This window comes from Clavelina lepadiformis, chromosome 2 (assembly GCF_947623445.1).
Source record: "Clavelina lepadiformis chromosome 2, kaClaLepa1.1, whole genome shotgun sequence".
NCBI classification, from domain to species: Eukaryota; Metazoa; Chordata; class Ascidiacea; order Aplousobranchia; family Clavelinidae; genus Clavelina; species Clavelina lepadiformis.
The window spans coordinates 9,095,480-9,123,083 of NC_135241.1; the positions used below are offsets into that span (position 1 = coordinate 9,095,480).

At 33.8% G+C, this 27,604-nt stretch overlaps 1 protein-coding gene across 3 annotated transcripts; it reads right to left on the reverse strand.

The window, feature by feature from the left end:
• Positions 1 to 238: 238 nt before the first annotated feature.
• LOC143446073 (mitogen-activated protein kinase kinase kinase 14-like) lies at positions 239 to 27,399 on the reverse strand. 3 transcript variants are annotated; one of them, XM_076945545.1, is made up of 15 exons: positions 27,335 to 27,395; positions 21,089 to 21,202; positions 17,526 to 17,585; positions 15,149 to 15,339; positions 14,940 to 15,073; positions 13,773 to 13,854; positions 10,843 to 10,924; positions 8,093 to 8,260; positions 4,408 to 4,573; positions 3,559 to 3,724; positions 2,826 to 2,987; positions 2,430 to 2,621; positions 2,235 to 2,302; positions 2,057 to 2,127; positions 239 to 1,924 (listed from the first exon to the last, which is right to left on the reverse strand). In XM_076945545.1, the coding sequence occupies exons 1-15, from the start codon at positions 27,341 to 27,343 to the stop codon at positions 1,919 to 1,921; spliced, it is 1,671 nt and encodes a 556-aa protein (XP_076801660.1). In that variant the 5' UTR covers positions 27,344 to 27,395; the 3' UTR covers positions 239 to 1,918. The 3 variants fall into 3 exon arrangements, 2 of the variants coding, with proteins under 2 accessions (XP_076801660.1, XP_076801661.1); XM_076945546.1 differs by lacking the exon at positions 27,335 to 27,395 and adding an exon at positions 23,759 to 23,931; XR_013113886.1 differs by lacking the exon at positions 239 to 1,924 and having other exon boundaries at positions 2,056 to 2,127; positions 2,387 to 2,621; positions 27,335 to 27,399.
• Between the last annotated feature and the right edge of the window lie 205 nt (positions 27,400 to 27,604).

Sequence of the window (27,604 nt, forward strand, 5' to 3'; positions counted from 1 at the left end):
CCACCTCTGGCTGCAGCTAACCAGCAGCAAGTGAAAAACGCTCCCGCGTAAGCTAATTTACAACACAGCAGTTAATTTCATTTGCAACACCATTGCTTTGATCTGTGCAAAACAATGCGAGTACTGCTGTTAAGCAAGGTAACTATAGGTTCAAAGCAAAACGACTTCTTAGCTATCCGCTGCCGACGGCTAATTATGCTTTCGGCTCAGAGCAAAAGAGCTCTTCTCACAAACGGTATTCTAAAGGGAACTGGAACAATGTGTATAATTAATATTTGTAACAGCGGGATAAAAAGAAAATTACTCCATTAATTGAATATCGGAACAACAATTTAATAGTCCATCTGGTTAAAACTGCTACACAAATCAAGATGATAATGCCAGTGGATAAAATGTGCAATAGGGAATAATGTTAATTACATTTCTCATTTTTATTTCGGTTAAAGTTAAGTACGTGTATAAGGCAAGGTACGACAAAGAAAAAACCCAAAACCTTTTTTTAGGAGAACAGGACAAATTTAATGTTTTAAGTAACTCCTTTGAGTATTATATTGTAAACTAAATTTGATGTAATAACACATTCTGTTACTTCTCTAGTAAAGATAAATACTGTAAAGTAATCTCAAAACTAATATCGATTTTAGTATTCCAATTTACTGTAGTTCAAATAAAGGATTTTTTTACAAAAGCATGCGATGATTATTTAAAATTTTAAATATATAAAAAATACGTTTCACAATTCCAATTTTTTTAATTGTTTAGGTAAAAAAGTGTTGGCAATTCAGCTTAGTACAAGGTGATTGAAAAGATGTGATTTATTCCTTAACTAAAATTCTTACAAGATATAAATATGAGAAGTGTATAGCATAGATATTTATTTAAAATTTTATGTGGGTGCCAGCACTCGCTACCAGCTTCTCAAATCACTTGAGAATCACATTAACTGATTTCACTGCAAACTTCGGTGGATGACAAAACTTTTCTTAGTTGCTTTTCACATTCTTTCAAAGTTTGGTAAAGAGGACTTTTCTTTTAACCAATTCCAAAGAAAAATTCGAAAAACCATAAATAAAACTACTGCCACTACCGGGCAGAAAAAGATCCTCGTCTTATCCCACTGACTAGATATGAAATCTGGCCAGCTATTAGTACTGGAGAGAATATTGAAGACTTGATAGTCACGCAAAATAACCCTCTTCCATATTTTGCTATTGTGGTCTGTGAATGAATAAACGCCCACTTTCCTGAAAGATAGATGGATCGTTGTGGTCCGCTTGAGTGGCCAGCCAGATATACTAAGTTAACATCACACGAATTCATTTATTCCTATTGAAATCAGTTAATGTGGCTCCGAGACAGCTTCAGAAGCTGGCACACATAATGAATTTGAAATAAAACTCAACGCTATACACTGTCTTTCATATTCATTTCTTACAACAATTATATTTCAAAAATAGATTACAAGTGTTTAAAAATAGGGAGTTACTTATCAATTTCCCCGCATACAAACATAAAAAGGAATGTCTACTCAACAAACGCAATTATAAGTGCAAATCTGATGGCTAACCAAAAAAGGTTAATAATAAAAGGCAATACAATGTTGCATCCAGTAAACCAACCAAAACCAAAACCAAATCAAAGGCATCCAACCCTATGTTGACCTACTCGTGTTTTTGTCAGGAAGATATATTACTACGTTCAAGTAAGGATTCTTGTACGAGCCTTAGGCAGAGGTACCGTATGAAGTTCATACACAACAGGAAAACACTATCGCATGCAACTATTCAATACTAATAGCTAGAGAAGAAAAAACCAAATAAAAACAGCCTTCAACGAAACTTGATGCGTCGTGTTTGAAGTGTAAGGCAGGAAAGGCCACAAACAATCGTAAGGGTTTCCTCGGCTGAACTTTTGCTAACTATGCCTGTAACAAAAATGCACTGTATGTACTTGAATACACTGCAATGAGAAAGGTTTAGCCCTGAATTCATTTTATAATTGGTAACTTCAAACAAAGACATCAAAATGCTCAAATGAGCCAAACATAAAAACTTACCAGTACTTCATCTACAAGACGAATAAGTTCAGCAGTTGCATCAGCATTGTTAGAAGTAGTATTAAGGTTACCTGCAATATACATATTAAGCCAATGATAGAAAAGTTTGACTTAACCAGCGAACAAAACGTTTACATTAGAGAAATGAAAATAATCCAGCTGGAATTTGAAAACATACCCTTGCAGTCCAAACCACATAAGAGATGCGCAAGCTCTTCGATGACTTCTTCTTTTCCGGCATCAGTTCTGGTGACAAGATTAAAAATACATGTAAAACTATTTGGTAAGCATATTATTCTACAAACACGCTACACACTACACGCCACATACTATTCTTGAAACACCCCAAAACATGTACAGAAACTGCACTAACTCGTCCACAGATTGCATTGCAGAGTGATTAGAACTAAAAACGGCGAGGACATCATTGTCAGATGCTGTTGCAGTGGGTAATGGTTCCACATCATGAGCAATGGTAACATCTGAATCAGTGATACAATTCTCGTTTCCTGACATACCTTGTTGACACAACCCAGCAAGCTGAGCATTGTCAAGACTTGAAGAACTAAAGTTAAACACGACATTACCAACGAGTCAATACCTATAACTTGTATTTACATATTCAAATAAAACTGTACTACAGTATTAATATACATATCTTACCTTTATAATGAAACAATTTAAAAAAATTAATAAAAATTTTTTATCTTAAAACGAGTTCTTACCAAATAATAAAACTGTTATTGTAGGTTAAATATGAACAACTCACCTTTCAGTTTTTAAATTGTACAGCATCGACAAATTTCGTTGAGCAAGTTGAAAAAGTTCAGTAGCATCTTTTCTGCTTTCTCGCTCGTGAAATGAAGAGCATAAAATGGATTTCGTCAGTTTTTGGGTCCAGTCTGGAATTTCTTTCAAAATTCCAAATGGCCTGTAGAAATTAAAACACCGGTAGTTAAAAACCTTTACAATTTCCTACAAAAATAAAAGATAATTTAAACTTCAAAAGTAGCAAAGATGTTGTTGTTGTTGTTGTATACAATGCATACAACAGCACATAGTTGGGCAAATGAGCCAATCCACCAGCTTCAGTCAGCTTTTTACCTCAGCAAATAAGTAGGCGCAACAACTGAAACCAAAACACCCACCTGTAATGGCCAGTAGCCACATTGCAACTGTTAGAACTGACTGAAGCATTAGGTATTAGTGCAATTTGTTGCCCAAAACATAAATGGAATGTAAAGTGGCAGAAAAACTCTGCCAGACGGGGAGTGGCAAATTATGCTGGTGAGTGTGGTGCAGGGGAGCAAACCATCTGTTTGTTTTATCTTTTATTCTCTCCATGAAAGACATGGCTTGCAAGTTTTGGATGACACCACAACAAAGTGCCAGCTCGATTTGTGCCCAACATCTACAGTAGTCCAGGTGGCCAAATAACATTTGGCTTACATGAAGAAGAACAGTACAAATACTCTTAATGAGAAGCCAAGTTTTATTTATACCTTTTGGTAATTACATAGAGATAGGTTCCAGCATTTGGATATAGCAACATCCACGGTGGACGTCCAGTGAGCATATTCAAGAGAAAACATCCACATGACCAAACATCACTTGCAAAGTAATAAACTTGTTTTTCTATTACTTCGGGACTGATATTAGTTTCTGTTCCTAAAATATATAAACATCCCTGATAATACAAGGCAAAATTAAGGTTGAAAACATTCTAATCAGATAAATCACTAATAACTTCAGTTTTAGTTAGAGTTTTACCACAAGTTATTCTTTAAAAGCATGTTATGAAAATTCATTACAATGCTATTCAATCCACATGTAATTCCAAACAAATTACAACTTTTCAAATCATTTTGCTTGCCAACAAGTAACAAGTAAAAGTTACTACGTTCGTCAGAGCTATGTGAGCTGAAGGAACGCACTACATTAAATGACAGGTTGATTGTATAAGTAATTGTTGATTGGTAAGTTTTGAACATGACAATACCAATAATTAATTCTAATAATTAATTTATAATTTTGACTGATCTGCTATTTGCAGTTTTCAAAAAAGAAAGCTATTCCATAAAGGAAGTGAGCATTCATCTATAGAGAAAACGGCTGGTACTGAAAACAAAGTAGTTTTACGAGCAATTGTGGAGTTAAGTTTTTATGAAATATCTGTTTGAAGCTTAGCACGAAATAATTTTTTTCTTACATATGTATTATCTTGAATTTATACCTACTTATACTTGCCACATACATAATGTATACAAATCATATACCGTAGCTTACATATAAAACTTTAAACTGCAACCACTATTCTTCTAAATGTAAGCAGGTAAATAAATTTGCATTACCAACTTGAAAATCCAATTGTATGCAGTCATTTTCTGTAATTCTTCGTGCTTCACCAAAATCGGTGAGAAAACATCGCAGTCTGTCACTTGATAGAACAACATTACTCGCCTTAATATCACAGTGAACAATTCTGTTTTGATGAAGATGCACAATAGCAGACATGACCTAAACAACATAATTATAAGCATGTTCTTTGAAAACTTGGTCTTTGAGATATGTAACTTGGAGTTGATAGGTTAAAGTTGTTAAAATAACGCTAAAAGCTAATTGTTAATTTCGATATTTATACTGTAGATACATGCAACTCCAGTTGTGCAAAAGAACTTGCGTAAAATAAAATGTTGCTTCATGCAAAAAAACTTGTGTAAAATATGACTTTCAACTCCAGTTTACATTTTGATTCAGAAAATTCCTATTAAGTTTACAACTGAGAAATAGAAAAAAAAATATTATTTACAAAACTTCGGTAATAACTTTCTACAACAGCAAAAATTCAAAAAGTTTTTTTTACAAAAATTTTGCTATTGGATTATTAATTATCAAACTTTTTGCATCTTCCGAAAAAATGAAATAGACAAGTACAGTTCAAACATGAAAAATCTCTTGTGCAAATTTGTTGCAGTTTATTAAGCTGGCTAATCAAAACAAATAGCCCAAACATTGTTCTAAACCAGGGGTCACCAAACTTTTTTCTGTGAGGGGCGGATTGCTGCGAGATTAACAGCTGCGGGCCGGATGCAAATTGCGAAAAGATATACAACTATTTAGAATCTCCATTGACTTGAATTGAGCACAATAAATAACAAAGTTGTGATGAAAATCGAAAGGTTGCTGGAAAAGTTATCCCTTGCTGTGATACACTACAGGGCATCATGCTCTTGAAAAAACATTGCATCTTTCCAAATTTGGCCTAGGCTGTCCCCATTTGTGGTGGCCTAATGATAAGAAAACAGAACTCCAAAAGCTACTGGCGGTCTGCGGTAAACACCAACATGTAGACTGCCTGGTGTAAAAATGTACAAATTCAACATACAACAACGAACTATAAGAACGAACAATTTTAACAAAGAAGTCTCTATTACACAAAAAGGCAAAGCCAAAGACGGTTGCTAATGCCAATGGAAGCACAATTACAGAATTTATAACAGTGTCTGGCAGTTTTTCTATTACCGGTATTATAGAAAAAGTATTATTATAAAAACAATTCTTATTTTAGTTTTAGAATCTATAATAAAATAATTCGTAGAACTTGAAGTTCTGTGCCACCAAGAAACTCTTCAAATAATTTGTGATAGGCATAGGCAACCAATGTTGCTATTTGCCAGAATTAGTGAGATTTATGAAATTGTCGTTTTTCTTTCATAATATCATCAATATTTGGCTTAGAGGTGCAGCACCCAGCCATAAGAATAGCCTTCAAGTGGTCATCGGCCAGTCTCGTACGATGTTCCGACTTCACATACTTCATCTTTGAGAAAGTTTGCTCGCAAATATAAGTAGTCCCAAACATTGCTGCCATCTTAGACGCGAATTTCTTCAGGTTTGGAAACACATTGTCAGGTAGGCAGCGGTAAAATTGTACAAGCTGTCCTTCTTTGTGTTTTTCTTTAAATACTTCGTTAGCTTGTAAATGAATGAGTTCTAATTGCAGGTCAAGTGACATCTCAGCAGGTTTACAACCAAACGGATTCTGGAACAGAAGAATGTCGCTCTCAATTCTGTCAATATCTGAAAACCTTTCTAAAACTTGGATCTTCAAGTCAGTAATAATCTTCTTGGAAAGTCAAGAATAACCTCTGTGGTTTCGGCGCAAAATTCTTTTAAGCAGTGGAAATGGGAGATGTATCCAGTTTCCAGCTGTGCCTCAAACAGCAATAACTTCATTCGAAATCCCTTGATGATTGTATAGAGATCACAAGTAAGGTTACCCTAACTCTGAAGTCTCAAATTTAGTTCATTTATATAGGAAGTAATGTCAACCAAAAATGACAGTTTTGCTAGCCAATCAGGATTGGACAAAAGTGGTTTAACTCTGTTCTTTTTGGCAAGAAAGGAGATAATTTCTGTTCGGAGTTTATAAAAGCGAAGCAATACTTTACCACAACTGAGCCACCTAACTGCTGTGTCATAAGGTAAGTCACAATATTCCGAATGAACTTTTTTTAGAAAGTTCTGAAATTGACGGTGATTCAATGCGTGACATCGAATGAAGTTTACTACAGAAACAACTGGTTTCAGCACACAAGCTATATCCAAGTGTTTTCCACAGAGTGCTTGCTGATGTATAATACAGTGTAAAAACAGGGCTTTCGGGTGTTGAAGTTCTTCCAACTTAGACATGATCTGCCCCACCATGCCCTTCTTCAGTCCAATCATGTTTTTTCCTCCATCAACGGTTACACATTGAAGTTGATTCCATTGTAAGTTGTAAGTCTGCAAGATTTTCTGCACTTCAAGAAAAATATCTTTTCCAGTTGTCGTTCCATGCATGCTGCAAACTGATGCCAACTCTTCAGTGACTTAGAAATCCAAATTAACACCATAAATGAAGATTAACAGTTGTAAAGTACTCGTACAATCTGTAGATTCATCGAGCGCAAGAGAATACCATAACAACTTTTCAGCTTTTTGACAAAGTTGTACTACTATGTTTTCTCCTAATTCTTCTGTTCTCCGCACAACTGAACTGGCTGAAAGGCTAATATTTGCAAACAAATCGGCTTTCTGGGGACACAAGTTTTTTGCTGCTTCCATAATACACTCTTTGATGTAGTTGCCATCAGTAAATGGTTTTCCTCGTTCTATTATTTTATTCACAATTTTATAACTTGTACGAGTGACCGTTTCATTTTCAGCAAATTGTTGAGTGAATATATCTCTTTGGCACTGCAAACTACGCTTCATTGATTGAAACTTTTCAGTACGTACATTCCTCTTTAACTTCAAATATTTTGGCAGATGCTTGGTTTCATAGTGCCGACGAAGATTATACTCTTTCAGATCAGCAACACTTTCGTTACATATCAGGCAACTAGCTGTACCATTATTGGGTTCCACAAAAAATACTGTTCTTCCCATTTTTCTTTAAACACCCGCCACTCAGAATCTACTTTTCTTTTTTTAGTAGTAATTTTAAAGAGTAAAGTATACAACACAACCTAACAGTTAATTATTTAGCACTGGTACTGTCCAAATCCTTCTGCTTATGATGTCTAGTATGGCTGGTATGATTTGCCTAAACAGAGATATTGCACTGATGAAACATTGCTGTTTTGAACAACAAAATTTGTGATGTCATAAGAAGAAACGATATGGAAAAATCATTAGCAGGTTGCGTGTAGCTCAACAGCAACGTCAGTTCTTTACAAAAAGTTTGGTAACTTTTTTTCTTTAACAGTTGTAGGGCAGCTGTTATTTCCACAGCACAAGGCGGGCCGGATGAAATTAGTTCGCGGGCCGTAGTTTGGTGACCTCTGTTCTAAACAACTGCATAAATGGCTGTATATATCAGAAACGAATCAATGAACAAAAGCTAAATTGTCAATGAACTAACTTAAAACAAAAAGTAGCCTACTGCGGTCATGTTCAATTATTGTGGAATATTAATAAAAGCTGTTGAAAAATTATACCTGCAGTCTACACCACACCAGTACACACACGAACTATCTAAGAAAATATATTTACCTGTTTATAATAATACATTGCCCAAAATTCAGCATAAATTTTATTTTTGCAGTTGTTACTAGGAACAAAACCCTCTTCTTGCAGAAGTTGATCAATATTTCCACCACAAGCAAATTGCATAAAAAGATGAATCCCATCAGTTGTGCGTGTGACACCATACAATTTAACCTTGAATGCAGAATATAAATTTTATTGTTTGGTTACAATTTATAGCAAAAATTGTGAGTGGAACTAAGAAATTTTAACAGTTTCATCAACTTAAAAAAATATTCAGCAATTTTAATGCATAATTTATATACTCAGCTGATTCTAGATTTTTTAACTTTTAACCATTAATTTATAGACAAAAACTATTCATATGTGCAAACAGGAATATCGTGAATGTTCACACAAATGAATCTCATATATTTTTTATCAACAACGAACAATAAAGTTCATTTACTATATTGTCTAATTTCGCTGATAACATAAGACAATTGTCGAATAATTTTCCCTGTTTCAAAAAAATGGAATGAAATTACTCAAAACATTCACTTCTTTGGTAAATTACTTGTATTCTATAAAAGAAATGCTGTCCCTATGTCAACTAAGCCACCAAAGTAAATTGTCAAAGTTGATATACTTTGAAGTAATTGGATTTTTCAGTTAATAAAAATATATTAGTATACATGTTCACCTCAATATCTGTTGAATCTATTCAGGTTTTGGTCCGCACGAGCAGATCCCTAATCCTTTATAAAACGCATACTGTATTACAATTATACTACTTGAATGTCCAACACCAGGTAGGCTCCACAGTGCATGCATCATATCGACACATTGTAACAATCATGAACAAGTATCAATATGTAACAATACAAAACACTTTGGTATCCAGACTAGTGTATAGGAAATACAAAAACTTTTTCAAAATGGTTCATTGCATATATCTTACAAATTTTGTTCAAATGACAATCAATCCATATTTAGGCACCGACTTGCAGGGTGGCCAAGCTACCCTATGACGATGGGCGATTTGTGTCAATTAAGCATTGTTTCTTGGTACCACTTTTCACATAGCATTTTTTTAACTGTTTTCGTGTTTACATCAAACATTTCATAAAAATTTTCAAAGAATAGGATTCTAAAGGCTTTTTCATAAGTATCGGGTCGCAAAGCATACGAAACCATCTACAATGACGTTACATGCAAACTTGACCTGAATAAACCCAAATTTGACACTTGCAATGTACAGTGCAGGTCTTTATCCTTAACGTAACAAAAGTTATATGTAGATTATTCGTTAAAGTCTGTTTGACATGTTGTTGAAAATCATTAAACATCAACATAATTAAAATGTTTTAGGCAGGCGTTCACCTTATGTTATTCACCTCATAGCATTTGTAGTCTAGTTATGTTTAAGTTTGGCAAGTTGTAAATGCTAATAAAAGCCATTGCAACTACACTGTTTGAATAATATCTTTACAAAAAGATTAAGAACGAATGATATTGTTACATTTAATCATAATACTGTAACCAGAATTTTCTCGTTCATGAAGCCAGGTTTAATTTAACGTTTACGGTGAACCACAACTCTCTTAACTGTGAGTAACTACAGTATATACTGTATACCGTTGTCACGGCAATAAAACAAACCGATGATCTTTGAAAAGCCGCATTTAATTGGTCACAGCCAGACAGCGACTGAAACCTCCTCTCAAAAGAGCGCACAACCATTACATTTGATGAGAGTGTCAAACTATGTGATCAAAATAGCTAAGAACAAACACGCAAAAGGTGCTAACTGGTTAAAACGCTTCAAACGAAAACACAATGATAAGCAACCACACAATACGTCAGGAACAAAGTTCGTAATAATACTTCGAATTGTTTCAGCTAGAGGCGGTTAAATTTCCCCATACAATACTTTAAAGCATTGCATTATCTTATTGCTATAGTAATCGGGAAAAGACAAGCACAATGCAATGGAGAGCCGTAATGAAAAACCACACGCTTGTGACCCGTATGTATAGAAATGTATCAGGCTTGAGCGACATCACTGTGCAGCATAAAAATTTGCAACTGTGCCAAATTAATACGTGACTAAAAGCAAAGCAAATGTATGCAACGCTAAAAGTCGTATTTTGTCACACGGTTGATTATGGTACTACATATGCCAGCACAGTTGACGTACGTCTTTGGCTTATTGTTTACAATTGATTGACAAGTGGTGGATAAAAGTGCTAAGGTTTATTTGTCTTTGTCGACTGCAAACTTCGACTTACAAACAATTTTACCTCAAAAACACATGAAACCCACTTTCTTCCTTTTCTGTCTTATTTTGTCTTAAAACCATTCGCCGAGTCATTGTATTTGGGTGGAAGCCATTTAGCTATAAGAACTTTACCTTAAGTCATCGCTTTGCCTTGTCTGCATGCATCATGCATGACTTTGGATCAGTACTGAGTGCTACATGACAGTTGACATTAATAATCTGTATTAAATTCTGTGAAGCTTTTTATGACATAGGCATAAAACAAGCACTTATCTTCAAATATCTAAAACATATTATTGGTACTTTTGTTGCTAACTCTGTTGATCTAGGTTGGGTAAAAGCAACTTTGGGTATTATGACTAAAATGATCCGCTCCCCAAGGTCATCAAATGAATGACCTACTGTAATTGTATGACATATATTATAATGAGCACACAACATGAATAAGAAACTGCGATGTATGTGTAAAGTGCATAAATGTGTAATCATTGCTTACAATATTCTGATGTGTAATGGAACTTAAAATTTCCAATTCGTTCTTCGAAAATCTTTCCATATCAATCACTTTTTCTGCGAACCTAAATAATAAAAAAATCTATTTGACACAATTGCAAATGCAGAAACTTCCACAATCAAACATATCTAGAAATTCCAATACTGGGCAACTTGAGCAAATTTCAAAGTGCAATGCATAATATACATATTGTTTAGCAAATTTACCAAATTGATACGGCTTGAATACGGAAGTACTATAAGTTATACAAATAATGTTTACAAAACAAAGCTGACTACAAATAATTGTGAGGAAATGTTCCATGAAGACTGTCACCGTCTAACAGTGGATGTACCAATTCGTGTTTTTTGGACTTAGTCTGAAACTGAATTTTCGGAAAAAGGACTCGAAGTATTTCAGCCCAATCATGCAACCTGGTATTGCAAATATTTGTATCGTAATAGTGAAAGAAACAGTGCTCATAAACAGCAGTATAAATATTAAAGGAAATGCGATACTTGCACTAATGCATATTTAGTTGTAACTTGCAACAGAAAGGTATGTAACTGACATTACTTAAATTTTCTGTAACGTGCAGCCACAATCATATCTGAAATTGTTATAGTTTCCCCGTAATAAAGTGATTTTCAAGCAGGTTTTTAAAAGTATCTTAAATTTTTTGTTTTCGGCCCTATATGGAAATTAATTCTGTCCAAAATCGAATTTGGGGATTTTTACATCAATGCTAAAGTTTCGCTGCACCTCTATAGTGCAATAGATATTTTAATGTGCTCGGTGAATACCATTGTAAATATGTGATGATTTAAAATCAGCTCCATGCTTGTATCAAATTTGTCAGGTTAACAAGCCTCATAAACATATGACAAGACATGAACGCATTTTACAAAAAAAATTACCAGAAAAAGTGGGAAAACCAAATTTAAGCGCATACATGTTGTGTTCTATAGAAACTGCAACGAGCAGTGTTTCATACAATTGTGGAAATTGATATCCTGGTAGGAACTTCATTTTACTGCAACAAATTGACTGCTTGTTTGCAATGTGTTGCACCTGTTATAAAGTTCACTTTGAAGGATATAGTACATATACAAGTTACATTACGTATAATCTTTTTTTGCCTTTTCTTTCAGAGTGAAGAAAATCTTTGCTAGACTTAAACTCATTTATAACTACTGATAACTTGAGCCCAGCTAACCAAAATAGTCTTCTGGTACACAGACATTTTTTATTCGGTGTTTGATTGTTACATAGTATGATATTGTCTAAATTTGAAAATGTTCACAAAAACCACTTAACAAAATACATCATTATTATTTGATACTATGATGTGGTATCAAGTTCAATACAAAAGTTTATGTGTTAAGTTTTTAAATTTTTCGATATTTCTGTTTGTTCTTTACAACAATCATAACCTACCACAATCATTTGGTTGTACTGTATGTAATGTTGGTGATACTGTATTAACAATCAGGATTTTGTTTAACTGATGTTTTTTCCAATTTTAGCAACGTTGCACATGAATACATAGGTAAATAACTTAAAGTGAGACACAAGTCATAAAGCAAGCGGCTTGTAAATCATTGTATAGTTGCCAGTAAGTACACCGGAGAAAACATTTTTGATAATATGTATTGAGTTAAGCAGATATTGCCAAAAATGTACCACAAATTTGCTTCTTATGCTGTCGATAATGGTGATTATAGCAATTATAACATAACAATGTAAACTCAACATGCTTGATGACTGGGGCTTAAATAGGTAGGGTAGCGATGGTAGGCCTCCTCTAGAACTACTGTTGTTGTGAACTTGTGACTGCCTTGAGTTTGGGTGCCTTGATGAACTTTCAAGCCAAAACAGAGGAAGAAACCCAATTGGACAAAAATACCGAGTCTGGTTAAAAAATGAGATCAGACTAACAGTGGTCCAAAATGAAAAATCATGAATACAAACACAAATATCAATCATACGACATAGTTCGTTACACGAGCTATCAAGGAACTTGTTCAAAAAATAAGCAACATGACCCCCCACAGGCCGTTTGTAATCAGGAGCTCACCAGTTTGTTCACTACAAGTTTGGGAGGTGACTAGGGACAGCGCAAAGTACTTTTACTCTTGGAAATCCTATGCATATTTGCTCAAAAATCTGTCAAAGATAACAGTTGAAAACTGGTACGACCTTTCTGACATGAAATGAGCCAGAAATAGTTGAAGAAACAAAACGTTATCACGTGGATATTGTAGTCAAATTGCTATTCCACTCAAAAAAGCATCATGGCTCTGGAACTGTTCAGCTAGCTGATGGGCAAAAACTCTGCTAATCAATCCAATACTTTCTGTGCAGGCAAGTGTGGAGATAATTACAAGTCCACGGCTGGCAGATTGTGTTGATGAATAGATTTACTTTGCAGGTAATGTGTGCATGTTAAAACTAAAGCAGGTATGTCCTAAGTTTAATATCACAATATCTGAAGTTTGGGGATGAAGTTGAGGTTGCTATTCTTGCTATCGTATTTCCTTAATTATGCAAAATGCAATGTATTGGCACTGTTTTGTTCACTTTTACAATACGAATACTTGCAATACCAGATTGCATGATTTGGCCGTGCCAAATTCAAAATCATGATTCGGTACTACTGTTTACCACAGGCATTTCAGTTGGAGGAGTAAGAAAAATTTTGATGTGACAGTTTGCTGGCTGGTGTATCAGCCCACTGCAAGCTTTTGGGATAAGATTTACAGATTAAACATGAGTTGTACGCTATTTTTCTGGTACCGGTACTTATCCGAAGCAAAAATCATTTGCTGTTGAAGTATGGTAAAACTTATGAAACTAAATTGAGTGACCATGTTTAAGTTTCTTTTAAGATAAATTGCATATCTAGCTTCATATTGTGTCCAAGCTACCCATACCGTTGCGAAGTTCTGCAATCGTAAGCTTGAAAAACTCTTCCAAACTGGCCAGCACCAACTGCCTTTATACTGCTTGTGGAATCTAAAATTAAATATAATATTACATAAAAATAACCATCAAATGTTGAAAGACCAAAAATTTAAAAACCCCAAATTTTTGAATGATATTTAATAGTAAATACATCGAAAGCCATCAACTGAAATATCCTGATCTCAACCAAATGGAGCATTCAGTTGGTTGAGAAAGTGATATCATTTAGATACCAACAAGAACTCGTATTAGGGAAAATACTTTGGCCAAGTATTTAAAAAAGACCCATCATCGAAGTAATGTTATGTTTAAGATAACTTTGGCGACATTTGTTTTATTATATGTTTTCTTAAGGTGTCAGTTGCCTTGTTGCAACTACATTTTTTTTGAAAGATGATGCAAGGAAGTGACGTATGAGCCAATGAAAACACATTAAAGAAAAGTTTGATGTAGTGGAAAATCCTTGAAACATTGCTATCAACAATTATCCCACACAGTGAAAATGTTTGCTAAAAATGCTAACAATATTAAAGCCTATTGTTTACTCAATATTAATATTGTGTTATCTGCTCCCTAAACTCATTGACGTAACTTGTGGATATTGTCAGTAACAGTTACATGTCAGTTCGGTTCGGAATGCAAATAGTTTTTAAGTGAATTGAGAATTATTTCTTTTCTGACCACTTATACTACAACTTACGTTACATTTAGTTTTTTGTATTCACCGGAAGATAGCTGTTAATTTGCTGGGTTGAAAAGAAATCTTTAAATACAATTACAGTTAACACAGCTTTGGCAACTACTACACGTTTGATTATGCCCGAGCTCATGTATTGTACATTATTGCATAAGTTGAACAATTTTTTTAAATTTCCAACTATTAGGCCTCCTTACCACTGTTGTTCTTGTAATTCTTGTGATAGCAAAGGTAGTACCACAGACAAGGGACCATTCAAGTAAGACTAACATTAAGCACATGTTTGTAACCGTAAATAAGTACTAAACCATCCAGGAACATATTCCAAATACCCCAATAAAAGTGATTATAGTTATGGATGCTAATCTACACATTTACAATGGCTAAAAGTTTTATTCTATTAAATTAATTTATTTCAATTTCCTTTTTAACTTCCTACCTTCACATGGCCTCTTTGCAAAAGTTTGCCTTTTGTAACTTCCTGGGCACGAATAAGAATCCTTTTGGCTAAGATACAATGAACGATCCAGAATTACCCCTTCTGAATCAACCGCCATCTCATATTTGCAACATCTACCAAAGTTGTCTTTGTTAGAAACAATCAAATCGGTTCAACGTTGAAAAGAGATAAATTCAAGGGAAAATAACCTCTGTGATGTTTTAGACTTTTGCATTTCATTTAAGTCCTTCCAATATGTGGCTAGAACCGAAATTAAATCAGCATTCCCATATATAACACGGCCCATGCAGCGCTGCAATTTGTGTAAATTCTGTTGGCTTTTTGGTCTAATCAGTTGGATGGGTCGTGGTCCAAGCATTCCTTCATAATACTCCGTTGCCTGAAACAATGTACCATAAGTTCGGGACAGCAGCAGATATAGGATCAGTATAATTCATATCCATGGCAACTTGGCAAGAACTATCTTATGTAAAAGAGTTGTAATTTTTGCCTGAGCAATAATAATAATAATTAAGCTATTTTTACAAATTGCAAAACACACAACATTAGAGAGAATTTTGTTTGTAAGGATTTTATTATCATGTAAAAAATAAGTTTTCAATAAAGCAAAATATGTTGAAAAATTGTCAAATATTTTTCAATTGAGTTCCTTTTTGTAAAGCTCAAAGGTATTTCTTGTTAACCCATGTGACAAATCATGCGACATGATTGACGTTCTTGAGGGTGTTCGTACTTGTGTTTGAAACAATTTTAGCTTGATCTTATATGAAGGTGTTTTGTTTTTTGGCAGAGGTGTCCCTTTAAATACAAAGGCTCCTCTGGCATAGCTGAAAAAATCATCAAGACATGACATTCTGTAATAACTAATAAGGCAGTAGTCTATTGAGGAAAAAAGACTGTTCCCAGAAATATTATGTTTGTGCTTCTCATTTTCCTTTAATATGCATTTATGTTAGATATGTAGTTGGGTTCTTCTAAATGTGATATCTTCATATTTAAGTAGCCCACCTGGTGACACACTGACTCCCGTTGTGGAATGTGTGGATGACAGTGCTATGGTCCAGTAAATGAATACTTACAACTATTTCCATATTTTTGCAATATCGGCATGTTTTATTCTCCAGTTAAATGAACCAAACCAAAGTACAATACATAAACTAATGGAGGAAACCGTCAACACTTTGTCGAATGTACGAAAAACAATTGTCTTTGTTTGTAAATGTTATCTGTATATCTCTTTTATCATCAATATTAAAGCATAGCCAACTTACACAGTTTGCTATAAAAATAATACTTCCGTAGCATTTTGCAATGATAAGTTTGCTATTTTTTATTAGTTAATATTGTTTATAAGCATTCCAGAATATGAAACAAGACAAAAGAGAGGTAAGTACTATGACCAAGCACTTTCTATAAAAAGTGCCTTTGTAGATAGAAGTACCTTTTACCTACAAAGCAAACCCAACACGCAAGGCAAAGGCTATACAAGAAGATGTCTGCTCTGTCAAGTTTGAAACGTAAAACAAGCATAAAAGTGTCGTTGGATGCCAGAAACAGACATATGTTGTTCAATATGCTGAATGGCAACATGCATGAAAGCTGAATGTTCCCAATTCTTTGTTAATGTTCTAATTTGGGAGATGGATATTCAAATAAAAAAGTATGCAAAGATGTGCAGTTTTTCCAGTAAATGTCTTGAATAAGTTTTGTTTTGAATAACGTAATTACCCATTGAGATCTGAGGATATAGGACTGTGATCATACTTATCTATGGCAACATTTAGATAAATTTAGTACATGATAACAACTCGATATGGTTATTTACTGTTATTTTATAAAACTTAATTCTACAAATAAGTGTATGCAATTTGTAAACAAATCGCAATAAATATGCCAAATCAAATAAAATGGAAAATGTTTTAAAAGCAATAAAAATAGGTGATCCAAACTGATAGGCAGATACAAAATGCTTTTGGAGATAACCAAGTTAAAATACAGCATAAAGTGGACGTAGAGGTGGCAAAAACAAGTAAGACCCTAACCCCAAAGCGACTGTGTGTAATAACCCAAAATAAATGAGATGATAATTGCATGTATTCCTGTCAAACTATTTGTGACGAGCGAGGCAGGTTTGCTTTAAACTGAAATTGGTAGACAGAGAGAAAGAATTTTTCAATGCTTGCATGTCAGAATCTATTATACTTTCTTAGTGCAGTGACTTTGCCCAAATATTGTGATATTACGTAACAAAACTAAATAATGCAAATAAATGCACCTATTTATGAGTTGTCCCATATGCCATGTTACCAACAAGAAAAACTTTGACCAAAGATATTTTTAAGAATGAGTCAGGCATGGAATATTGTAACATAACTTTCTTACTCAGTCTAAAACAGGGGTGTCAGGCACAAGACCCGGCAGTGGCATATGACCAAAAATGAACTGACAATCGGGCCATCTGAATAATTTTACAAAATTTGGACGTAGACAACCATATTTAAACTGTACAACCAGTAAATAAAGACTAGTATCTGCTACTTATAACTATACACATTTACTACATACCTTCCTCCTATTGACCCAAAACTGTCTTTGTGCATGCTGACTGCGTTGAAACAGTGGTACCTGTAAATTAGGCAAATACTTAAAGACACAAATACATACTGTTTTTAAGTATAAGCAACATATATGTTACTTTATATGACATATTATGATGTATAATTGTAGTGTGTATATATTTATAGTTTACATATACTGTATATGCCAAAGATCATAGTATGACAAATAGGAATAATTTTATTAAAGCTATGCTTAGAATGTCGATGTGGTTGTAATTGAGCATGACACGGGTTTAACAAATTAACTCCGATACCATTCGTTCTACGAGCACCTTACCATCCAAAAACAATAACGAAAAGCCATTGCAAATTATAATAATCTTGAGTTTCTCTCTTACTATTAGGAAAAAAATGCGTCATCTCAAAATGGTCGTTGCGAGAACAGCTCTAGAAGCTTAATACACTGCTTTTGATCTAAAAGGCATAGGCAGTCATGGCCAGGGCAAGTCAGTGATGTAATTTTACAAGTTGTTCCAGAAACTTCTGGCAGGTTTGGACTTCACAATTTCAAGAAGTAGGGACTTCATATTTAGAGATTTAATATGGATTTCAGTGCTATACATTTAATGTGGCAAAGGTATGCTGTGAACCTTTCTTTAAAATGCCATTTCTGAAGCCTGCACCAATGAAAGCAATCTTTCAACCATCATTCAAAAGTCACGACTGTAATAGCTAAGAATGGAAAGGATAATCAATTTAAAAATTGCATGCTGAGCAGCTTTGGTAAGCTTCATGACAACTGAACATTGAAGCTCATGCATGACTGCACTTGAATACCGAATAACTCAAATACCAAATTAGATGTTTTGCCTTTCATCACTTGTGAACACTACCAGGTACTTGAACTTCTCTACTTGCATCAGTGTTTCTCTGCTTGCTTCAAGTGAGCACTGAGCAGAGCATCCCAGTTTTCTTTACGTATATTTTCATCCCTAAGTCAACGCAAACAGTTGCAAAACAATCGATTGCATGCTGAAGGTTCTAAAGGTGCCAGGAAAACCAGATCATCTGCAAACAATCCGTAACTGATCCTACTGTGTGTAACCATGACACAATCTTCACATAGGCTGTGCCTGTCTATCAAGTTCATGTAAACTACTAAGAGGAGAGGTGATAACACAAACCTAGTTGAAAACCAAGCCATACGTCTTCAAGCTATGATATGAGTAGTTCATCGCATCACCTTGCAAGACAATTTACATAGCCCTTATCGAGTAGACTAAGCAAAGTAATGCCTCAGTAATTAGAACTCTCTTTCCTGTGTATTGGGAGCATAACACCGATTTGCCAACCTCTTGCTGCCTTACCTATAGTTCAGGTCACTTGACAGACATAGCTCAGCCAAAGAATTCTACCTCACTCAATCACCTTTAACATTTCAGGGTAATTTAATTGCAACCTTACCAGCTTTAGAGACCTTATGGCTCGGGTAAGTTCGCCCACAATAAAATTATTTTCTTCCTTATGACACATCAGCTGTGTGTCATATGTTCATGCAACAAAGTTCATCAGATTTTATAATGTTTTCTTTGTCTGCCAAGGATAATCCTGTTTGACACCAATTGGTATTATAGGAATTTAGGGCGCCAGAGGTTCCAAGGGATGAAGTTGCAGATAACTACTATGATGATCATAGGTTGATTTACAGTATTTCCGGCATTTCATATCCTGTGACCATGCTTCTAGCTAAAAGAATGAACCAAGCACAAAGCGATTTGCTGAGATTTGTATCGAATAAAAAGTAATACATAACTTAGATAATAAGCAGCATGTAGTGACTATTTAGGATAATGATTCCCAACCTTTTCCTAATTTCAATAATTCCTATCTCGCGAACTGCCAGCTTTAAAACTGTTACTAAAAAGGCTAATTATGAGGAATACGCGTATAACTCCAGGTTCCAAAACATGAGTTCAGGATATCTGAGGTGTGTTTGAAAAGTTATGAGACTCATAACAATTTGTTAAGAAATTTACATCAGTTGTCTTCATATAATGTAAGTTATAAATTTTTCAGTGATTTTGCATTACCTGCATTGCACCTACTTGTGGTATGAGCTTGTTATTGGTAGTAGCATGCAATTGCTACTTTTTATAAATCGTAAGTAAACAAATAAATAATAAACTAAGAAAGAAAATTATTGTAAGTAATAGTATTCCCAAGTATATGTGTATATTTATCATCAGTTAATAACTATGTCAAAGATAAAATACAAAATGAATGTGGAAAGTAATACAAAATATGATCTACCAAAAAATTACATATTTACAAAGATGGTCTTTGTAAAGAAACTATACATATGTTATTACTGCAAAGAGCGTTGTGTTCGGCACTTTCAATCACCCTGTTTTACAACATACCACTCTTCAACACAGTTTCAAAAAGAATACTCAATGTTTAAATTTTAAAAAAATGAAGTTACATTTTAATGTCCAATATCTTTCTTGTAATCTCCTTCACAAAATCTTAACACCAAGCTATTGTTCCTTCATTGACACAATTCCAATTTAATTAGCAGCATGATAAACAAGTATCTTTTCTTTCACAATTACATACTTTCTACCACCAATTCATTTAGTTTGAGTATCATAGATAAAATGTTTGTCAAAAACATCATCAAAAAAAGATAAACCTTGGTTCATTGAGAGGTCAACTTTTTAAGCTTCACTATAGAAATATGTCAAAAAATAATAATTGCTTAGTCACCAGATAGCTTAAAACTCAATTGCTAGGTATGCACCTAAAATTTTCAGACCATTACCTGATGCAAAAAAATGTGCATTGGTAAGATCAAAAGGAATATAATTAGCATAGAAAGACGAGCGGTGAGATAATGACAAATAGAACTCGTTGTGCTCATTTCTAACTGTCACCTCATATAGCGCAGTTGGCACATGCGCCTTTCTTGCATCAATCTAATGACATTAGAGGCAGGGAACTGTGTATTAAGAATGTTTTGAAAATGAATAACTGTGTGAAATGAATAAATGTATGATGGCATGAATGATCATTTATTGGTCACAGCTAAATGAACAATTGTGACATGTATTTGGCACATTGCTAACTATAATGAAGTTTTGCATTGTGCATCTTTTGTGATTTACTACATTATGACGTTACATGATATCATAAATTGTTCAGCATACCCTGGATTTCAAAATAATTGGGGCTTATGGTTACATTGGTGTACTCTTTAAGAAAAGGATTTCATTAGACAGATAAAAAAACATTGGAAAACCCAAAAAACGCCAGTCTGCCATGAATTACAACATGATAATAAACCACAACAAGTACTCATAATGAAGATGGCCTGGATTACTTGAACTCTAATCTAATGGATTGATGCAAGAAAGACCCATTCCAAAGAAATCCTCAGAATTTCACCTACTGTGTATCTATATTTAGCTTTTTGACGAAAAAAGTTCACAAACGAATGCAGACTAAAACATAAACTCCTTGGCAAAGGGAAAACTATTTAAAACCAAAAACAGCAAAAAACAAACAGCCAACCGCATAATCATCTTCACTGGAACAATTGTTTCCTCTTAATACAGAACTCGTGCTATGCGGCGTATATTTAAATTCATCTTCCTCATCATTTGCACGATCTTCTTGTGGCTTCATCTTTAAAAAAAGTTTTCACATAATCTAGAAGAATTGCAAATGGTATCATTATGGTATCATGATCCTTATCCTCGAAATGAGAAAAGTATTTGTATGGCTTAAACTTGGATCGTTCGATGTCCGGTTAATAAGCTAGTGGTTGAGCAAGTTACAATTACTGGATGCATTTTTTTGTTTTTTTTATATGGTAACTTTTAGCCAGAATCGGGAACATTTTATCTGAACCACTGAACAGGAGCAAGTGTTGTTAACGCCTTGCCCAAAGACATTGCAATAGTAGTGCCAAAAATCAAAAATTGAGCAAGGGCTCCATTATTGCATTCCTAGCACTCTAACCACTTCGCTATTTTTGTCTTATGACCTTAATGTAATAATGTTAATGTGAATTTATTGCAATTATAATTTCTGATATAATCAACAGTCGGTTGTCTACTGACAAAATATATTTAGTATTGTTTACTAACGATATTTTAACTTAAAGTGGGGTAGTAAAAAATACCAAATGAAACCAGTGAGAAACAAAATGACACATGAACACCAAGGACTAACTCCAAAAAAAAGGTTATATAAACGTAACATGACTGTGTGTAAACAGTTTTTTATTATTAAAATAGTAATGCCAAATTTCTATAAGTTTTATTGTTTCTTTGCGTTTGATTTTTATCCTAGCATTTTATCAAGGTTTCAAATATATTGCTTTCCAATTTTTTTCTTGCCATTTTGCCATTTAATTATGCCTATAATGATTTCTTAAAAAAACAAATGCCCGACCACTGATAAATTACTTTTACTAATAAGTTTCTATTTCTTTTTCAATCATTTTTAAATTGTTGTTATCTGTTTCATATATTTCAATTTGAATCAAACAATCAAAATACGATGAGTTCTAGGTCATGTGTTTTGAGTTTTATTAGGAGAAACATTATGCCCATTTCTGAGATTCAGTGATTTTTAGTTAAAAAAAGTTTATTTTTGATGAAATAGAATTCTTGACATATTTGTTTAGCATATTTGAAACAACAAGCTTTTTTTTAAAAAAGAAAAAAATAGGAAATAATAAATCTTCATGAAACTTAAAGCAGATGTGATAGAAAATGTTCACAAGACAAGTCTTTAATGGAAAATTGTGACATATAAAGATCTATCAGACCAAGGCAATAACATTGTGCAGCATTAAGTTTACAACTGTGTTATATTACCATTTCTTCAAAAGTTAAGTAAGATATACAAAATAAGACAGGTTTCGAGAATTCTTATTTTGACACACGGTTTGGTTTGTGTTTATCATCTTAATTATAATACTGTGTGCCAGCATAACTTAACTGACATGCAAATTTGGCCCACAGCCTACAATTGATTGGCAGGTAGTGGATTTACATGCAAAAGCTCTATTGTCTTTATCGATCGCAAACCCTTGTGCTATGGTGTCTGCACGAATAAATAATTTTCATTTAAAGCTGTCCTCTCTTTGTTTTCACTATCTACTAGCAAAGAAAAAAGGTAGTAGTGTATCGTTTCTTATGCATAAACCAAACATCACCAAAGATTGTAAATAAATAGTTTAAACAACTTCACTGTATTTGAAGCAGGTTAGAAATATGCAATGTAATGATGCCGGGACAACATTTTTGAGGGTTTGACTACTGAGACGCATTATTACGTAATTATTACTGTAATTAGCAAAAACAGTGGCGATATAAATGCATAGACAACTTAGCCAAACTTGATACAAAAATGATGCCTTGGGCAAGTTTTATTTTATTTTCATTTTTTAACTGCTCTCATAAATTGTCATTTATGTGTATCATTTTGGGATGAATTTTCATTAGTCAAACCCAGACAAAAGCAGATCACGTGTCAATTGAAGTAAGTCTAATTTATGTTTTCTGGTTAAACTGCTGTCGAAATAAGCATTGCATTCAAAATTAAGCATATTTGCTTGTGGTGTAAATATGCTTAGTCAAAAAAAAACAATAATTCTAAAATATTACAACAAAAGAACACATGCCAAAGCAACAAAAATTACATAAGTACTTATGATTATATGGTAGGTATCATAAGTTTTGTAATTAAATTTTGATTTCAAAACACTATGAATGGTACTTTTTCAAAAACTTTTAAAAAAGTTAAAACAAAATGGCCACTGAAATGAAAAATGCACTATTGCTTTGCCTCTAAAAGTGTATTTCTCCAAGTGACTGTTTAGTCGTTTCCTCTAGTTGGCCATGAACTAATCAATTATGATCTTTGTGTGGTAAACTGCTAAAGTATGACAAGCCAGGCGCTGGCATACATATCGGTATGCCTTTTGTGCAGCAATTAAAATGAACAGTTGCTTTAATTTTAGTGATTGAATTGTTTACTGTACGTATTATTTTCTTGATCCTGAAAAAAATCCTTGTGTTTAACAAAGCTACAAAATATACAGTATTAAAAACTTTACACTTGTCACACAATAATTCAAAATTAACAAATTAAACTAATATATAGTATAACCTAACTTTAATTTGATTTAACCAGAAAAAAGTTAACCCTAGTTTTTGCATACAAACATACATGTTTATAAATATTTATACTATTTTTCTTGATTGCTTTTCTTTGATGACACGCTTCTTGAGTAACTTTCTGTGAAACAATCACTTCCTGAATAACTGTTTCAGCAGAAATGTTAACCACAATTAATAATAACAGCTACTCATAAAATACTTCACTGTTTATGAACAAAAACAAAAGAGAATGATTAAACTTGATAACACTGTTCTACATCGATTTAAATTATAAAGTTACTCTGCTTTGCTCTACCGCAAAAAGAGATCACTAATTATTTTACCAAAAAAAACTTATTACTGATTACTGTTTCACAACTTACTCGAAAATAGGTTTGCAACTGTGTAAAATAATTTTACACAACAACAAGTAAAAATGAAAATTTTAGCCTGAAGGTTACTTCATACGTGTCAAAAGCAGGGTTTAATTATATTATTATTACAAAAATCTGTTTAAAAAAATACGCACGATGCTATTCTATCACTTCTTTTGTGAGCTGGAATGAAAGGAAACCTGCATCCTGAATTTACAGATACTGTAATTCATTTGTTTGATACGACCATATTCCTGAGGTCTGCTCTCTGTGTGACATGCGGATTTGCTGATTGATCACTACTTTGCTGTGGAATTTTCTATACTATCCAGGTACACACAAATCACTGAAATGTTTTATACAGTACAATGAGGTATTGTGTTGGTCACATATAGAAAGTTGATATGGTATCAGAAATTTTATCCTTGGACTGAAGACAGTCTTCACATATCTTATTCTGCGGTGAAGATTCATATAATCGATTGAGCCTCGGTTGCAGATCTTGTTGTGTGCAATTTCCGATATGATGCATTGAGTTTTTTGTATTCTTGCCTGAATTTGGAATTGTTCACCAGTATCACTGAACAAGACTCACCAGATTGGAAGTCTGCACTTTTGGAGTGAAATACACCATGCAACAACCTAAAAAATCTACAGTGTAACATTTATTAAAAATCATGACTACTCAACTCAAAAAAAAACACAAAGTTAGTTTCAATCAGTTTCATCAGAAATGTTGGCAGGGTCATTTTGAAATTATTAGCAGCGTTCAATAATATTTTTCTGCTGTGCATGGCATCGACATAAAATTTCACGCCTTTTTAAGCGTGCAACAAAACACATCCAAATATGTTAAAACTTTTACATCTATTTGAATGTTTGTTGTTTAAATTGAGGGGCAAGTCCAAAAATGTGTTGATCTTATATGAAAGAACACTATCCACTGAATATTCTGTTAAACATTTTTTTTAAATACTTTTTGGTTACGTAATTACAAGCAAAAAAAATTACAAAATTGGCCTTAATTGTGACATAGATCAAGGCTCTTGTGATGTCATAGGTAATCACAGACAACATTCGCAAATTCATAAATTTAGCAATACCCATTGTATATCATGTATTTATTTGTCACAGCTGTATAGATTGCCAATAGCTTGATAGGTGATGTCCTATAGTCCAACCACGGCAACCAGTATGGTACCGATTTGACAAGAAGCCTATGCGGTCCAAAGTTGTTTGTAACTATAACTTCTCGAACAGAAATAGTTGGGCCACCGGATTTTTTATGTTTAAAACAATCGTAATTTATTCAACCACAAAGCTTCACGTTGCTAATTTTTTCAAATGATGCTTAAGTCGACATAGAGTAATCTCCTATGACCTACACTTGTCTTCAGTTAACTACCGCCAAAGGAAAGCAACAGCAGCAGCAGCATGTTGTCAAGCAACTTAACTAATCTATGACATAACAAAAGCTTTGATCAACATTACAATGTAGGCCAAAAACTGTGACTTTTTGCGATTTTCTTTTGCCTGTGACTACCTAACCACAAATTATTTTTCAAAAATATTTCACTAGAACGTTCCATATTGTTCCCCATGTTAATAGTGTCTTTTTCATATAAAATCAACTCGTTCTTGGACTTGCCCCACACTTTAAAGTAAGTGAATTACTTAGTTGAAATTAGGAAGATTCAATTGCAAAATGATTAATTAGTAGTATACCATAAGATGATATTAGTAATTAGTGAAATGATGCAAGCTGTTGTTGTTTGTTGTTCAGCTCGATGTTTGCAGTCTTTATTGCTTAAAATTTTGTTCATCTAACTAGAACAGTTTCACTGAAATTGTTATGTATGCATACATTTAACATGTTGAATGCCAACAACAAGATGGCTTGTGGTTGGAATTCTGGCTCACTCTTCCAACAACAAGTTATCTCGTGTTTATCGCCTTGCCAATGAAGTTAAAACTAAGTGTTTTCGTAGCTTCTCGTGCACACTGAAGCCATGCGTAGCTTGTGGAAAAAGAACCGAAAAAAACTGACAACAGAAACAAACTTTTTTGAAGAGAAATTTATTAAAAATTTAAAACACACAAACCACTAATAAATATATATACCATCATAATATGGGAAAATATCGTTTCTCACCGGGGAAGCAAAAAGGAAGTTTTAGCAAGTAACCCACATATTCACAGCATTTTCCTACCTGTTAAACTGCGCTTTTAACTGGACTGTACCACTATTTTTGTGAATTAGGTCTTAAAAAAGAAAAGCTTAATTTCTGGTGCTTGGAAATTTTTATTGGGCCTAAGTAAATTGGTCACTAGGTAAAATAGGCAGTATTGGACATGTTAAGGTACCGGTTTATAGGCCTATTTGCCAAAAATCCACACAACTGCAGCAAGAAAAAATAGGTTTATAGGCACAAAGCAGTTTGAAAAATTTTAATCTTCCACGTAACTTTTGTGTGTTAATTTATTTTATATGTAATAAGTTATCAAACGACACATATCAGATAACCCCAACTGAAAAATATGGTAGTTTTCGATCAGAAATGCAAAGACGCAAATTTTGGTTTGATGAAATGCACAAAAACTTGAATTCAATCAATCTATCTTTTTATTTTTCGTCGAAAGCGCAGTGGGGACAAAAAATCAAGCCAGTTGTTGTTAGCACACACTGATGATGAACAGGAAGAAGTGACAAGACCAAAAGGGTTTAAAACCTGCTCAAAACTAAGGATCTGGTACACAAGTGCACAGTCACAGGATGCCTTTGTATACTAAATCCCAGCTTAAATCAATTTCTGACACCATCTCATCTGGTTGCGTACTTGTATACTAGGCCCAAAAATAATTAAGGTAATAATTACTGGTAACAACTAGCACGACCACTAAACCGATAATTAGTTAAACTCACAAAACATACGTTAAAAAAGCAAAGTTACGCAGACCAGCAGCTGGTGTGCTCAAGCAACAGATGGTTAAAAACTGCTTCAATGCTGTATATCAATTCTTCGTTTATTTATTATAAATCAGGATTCAAACAAACTCCAAACAAACTTTTGCTTGGTCATTACAAGTAGGTGCTCATGAATATCGTGCGTGCAGTTGCCACACTTTCACGCTAGCCTATGCCCTATGGCAGTGGTACCGGTAGATAATCAAACCCAATCTCCAACCAGAGTTACACACATACAATAATAGTAAAATATATTGGTACCCAATGGATTATGTCTGAACACATCCTATTCCAATCATTCTATTACCTGCAGCATGATAAACCCGTACGCAAAGTTTGATCATCAGAAAAAGAATTGGAACCACAATATACCAAGCTGGTAGTTCTGCTCAGCGTTTGAATTACCAAAAATTCCCAAGAAAATATTAGTAGGGGAAAACCCTATAGCTGGCCCATAATGTTTACACTAAAATCACAACACGTAAAACTCCAGTCCCAAGCATACTCTTTAGGCCTATTTCCATGTGTAAAAATTTTAGTCATTACGAGTACTGGAGAAAAATTTTTTTCATAATAT

What these genes read in the sequence shown, in the direction of transcription:
- LOC143446073 (XM_076945545.1), bottom strand. An exon ending in TTTGGGTCAATAGGAGGAAG is followed by an intron (nt 15,340 to 17,525) that starts GTATGTAGTAAA and finishes ACATTGTTTCAG; the next exon opens with GCAACGGAGTATTATGAAGG. An exon ending in GATTGCAGAACTTCGCAACG is followed by an intron (nt 10,925 to 13,772) that starts GTATGGGTAGCT and finishes TTTATTATTTAG; the next exon opens with GTTCGCAGAAAAAGTGATTG.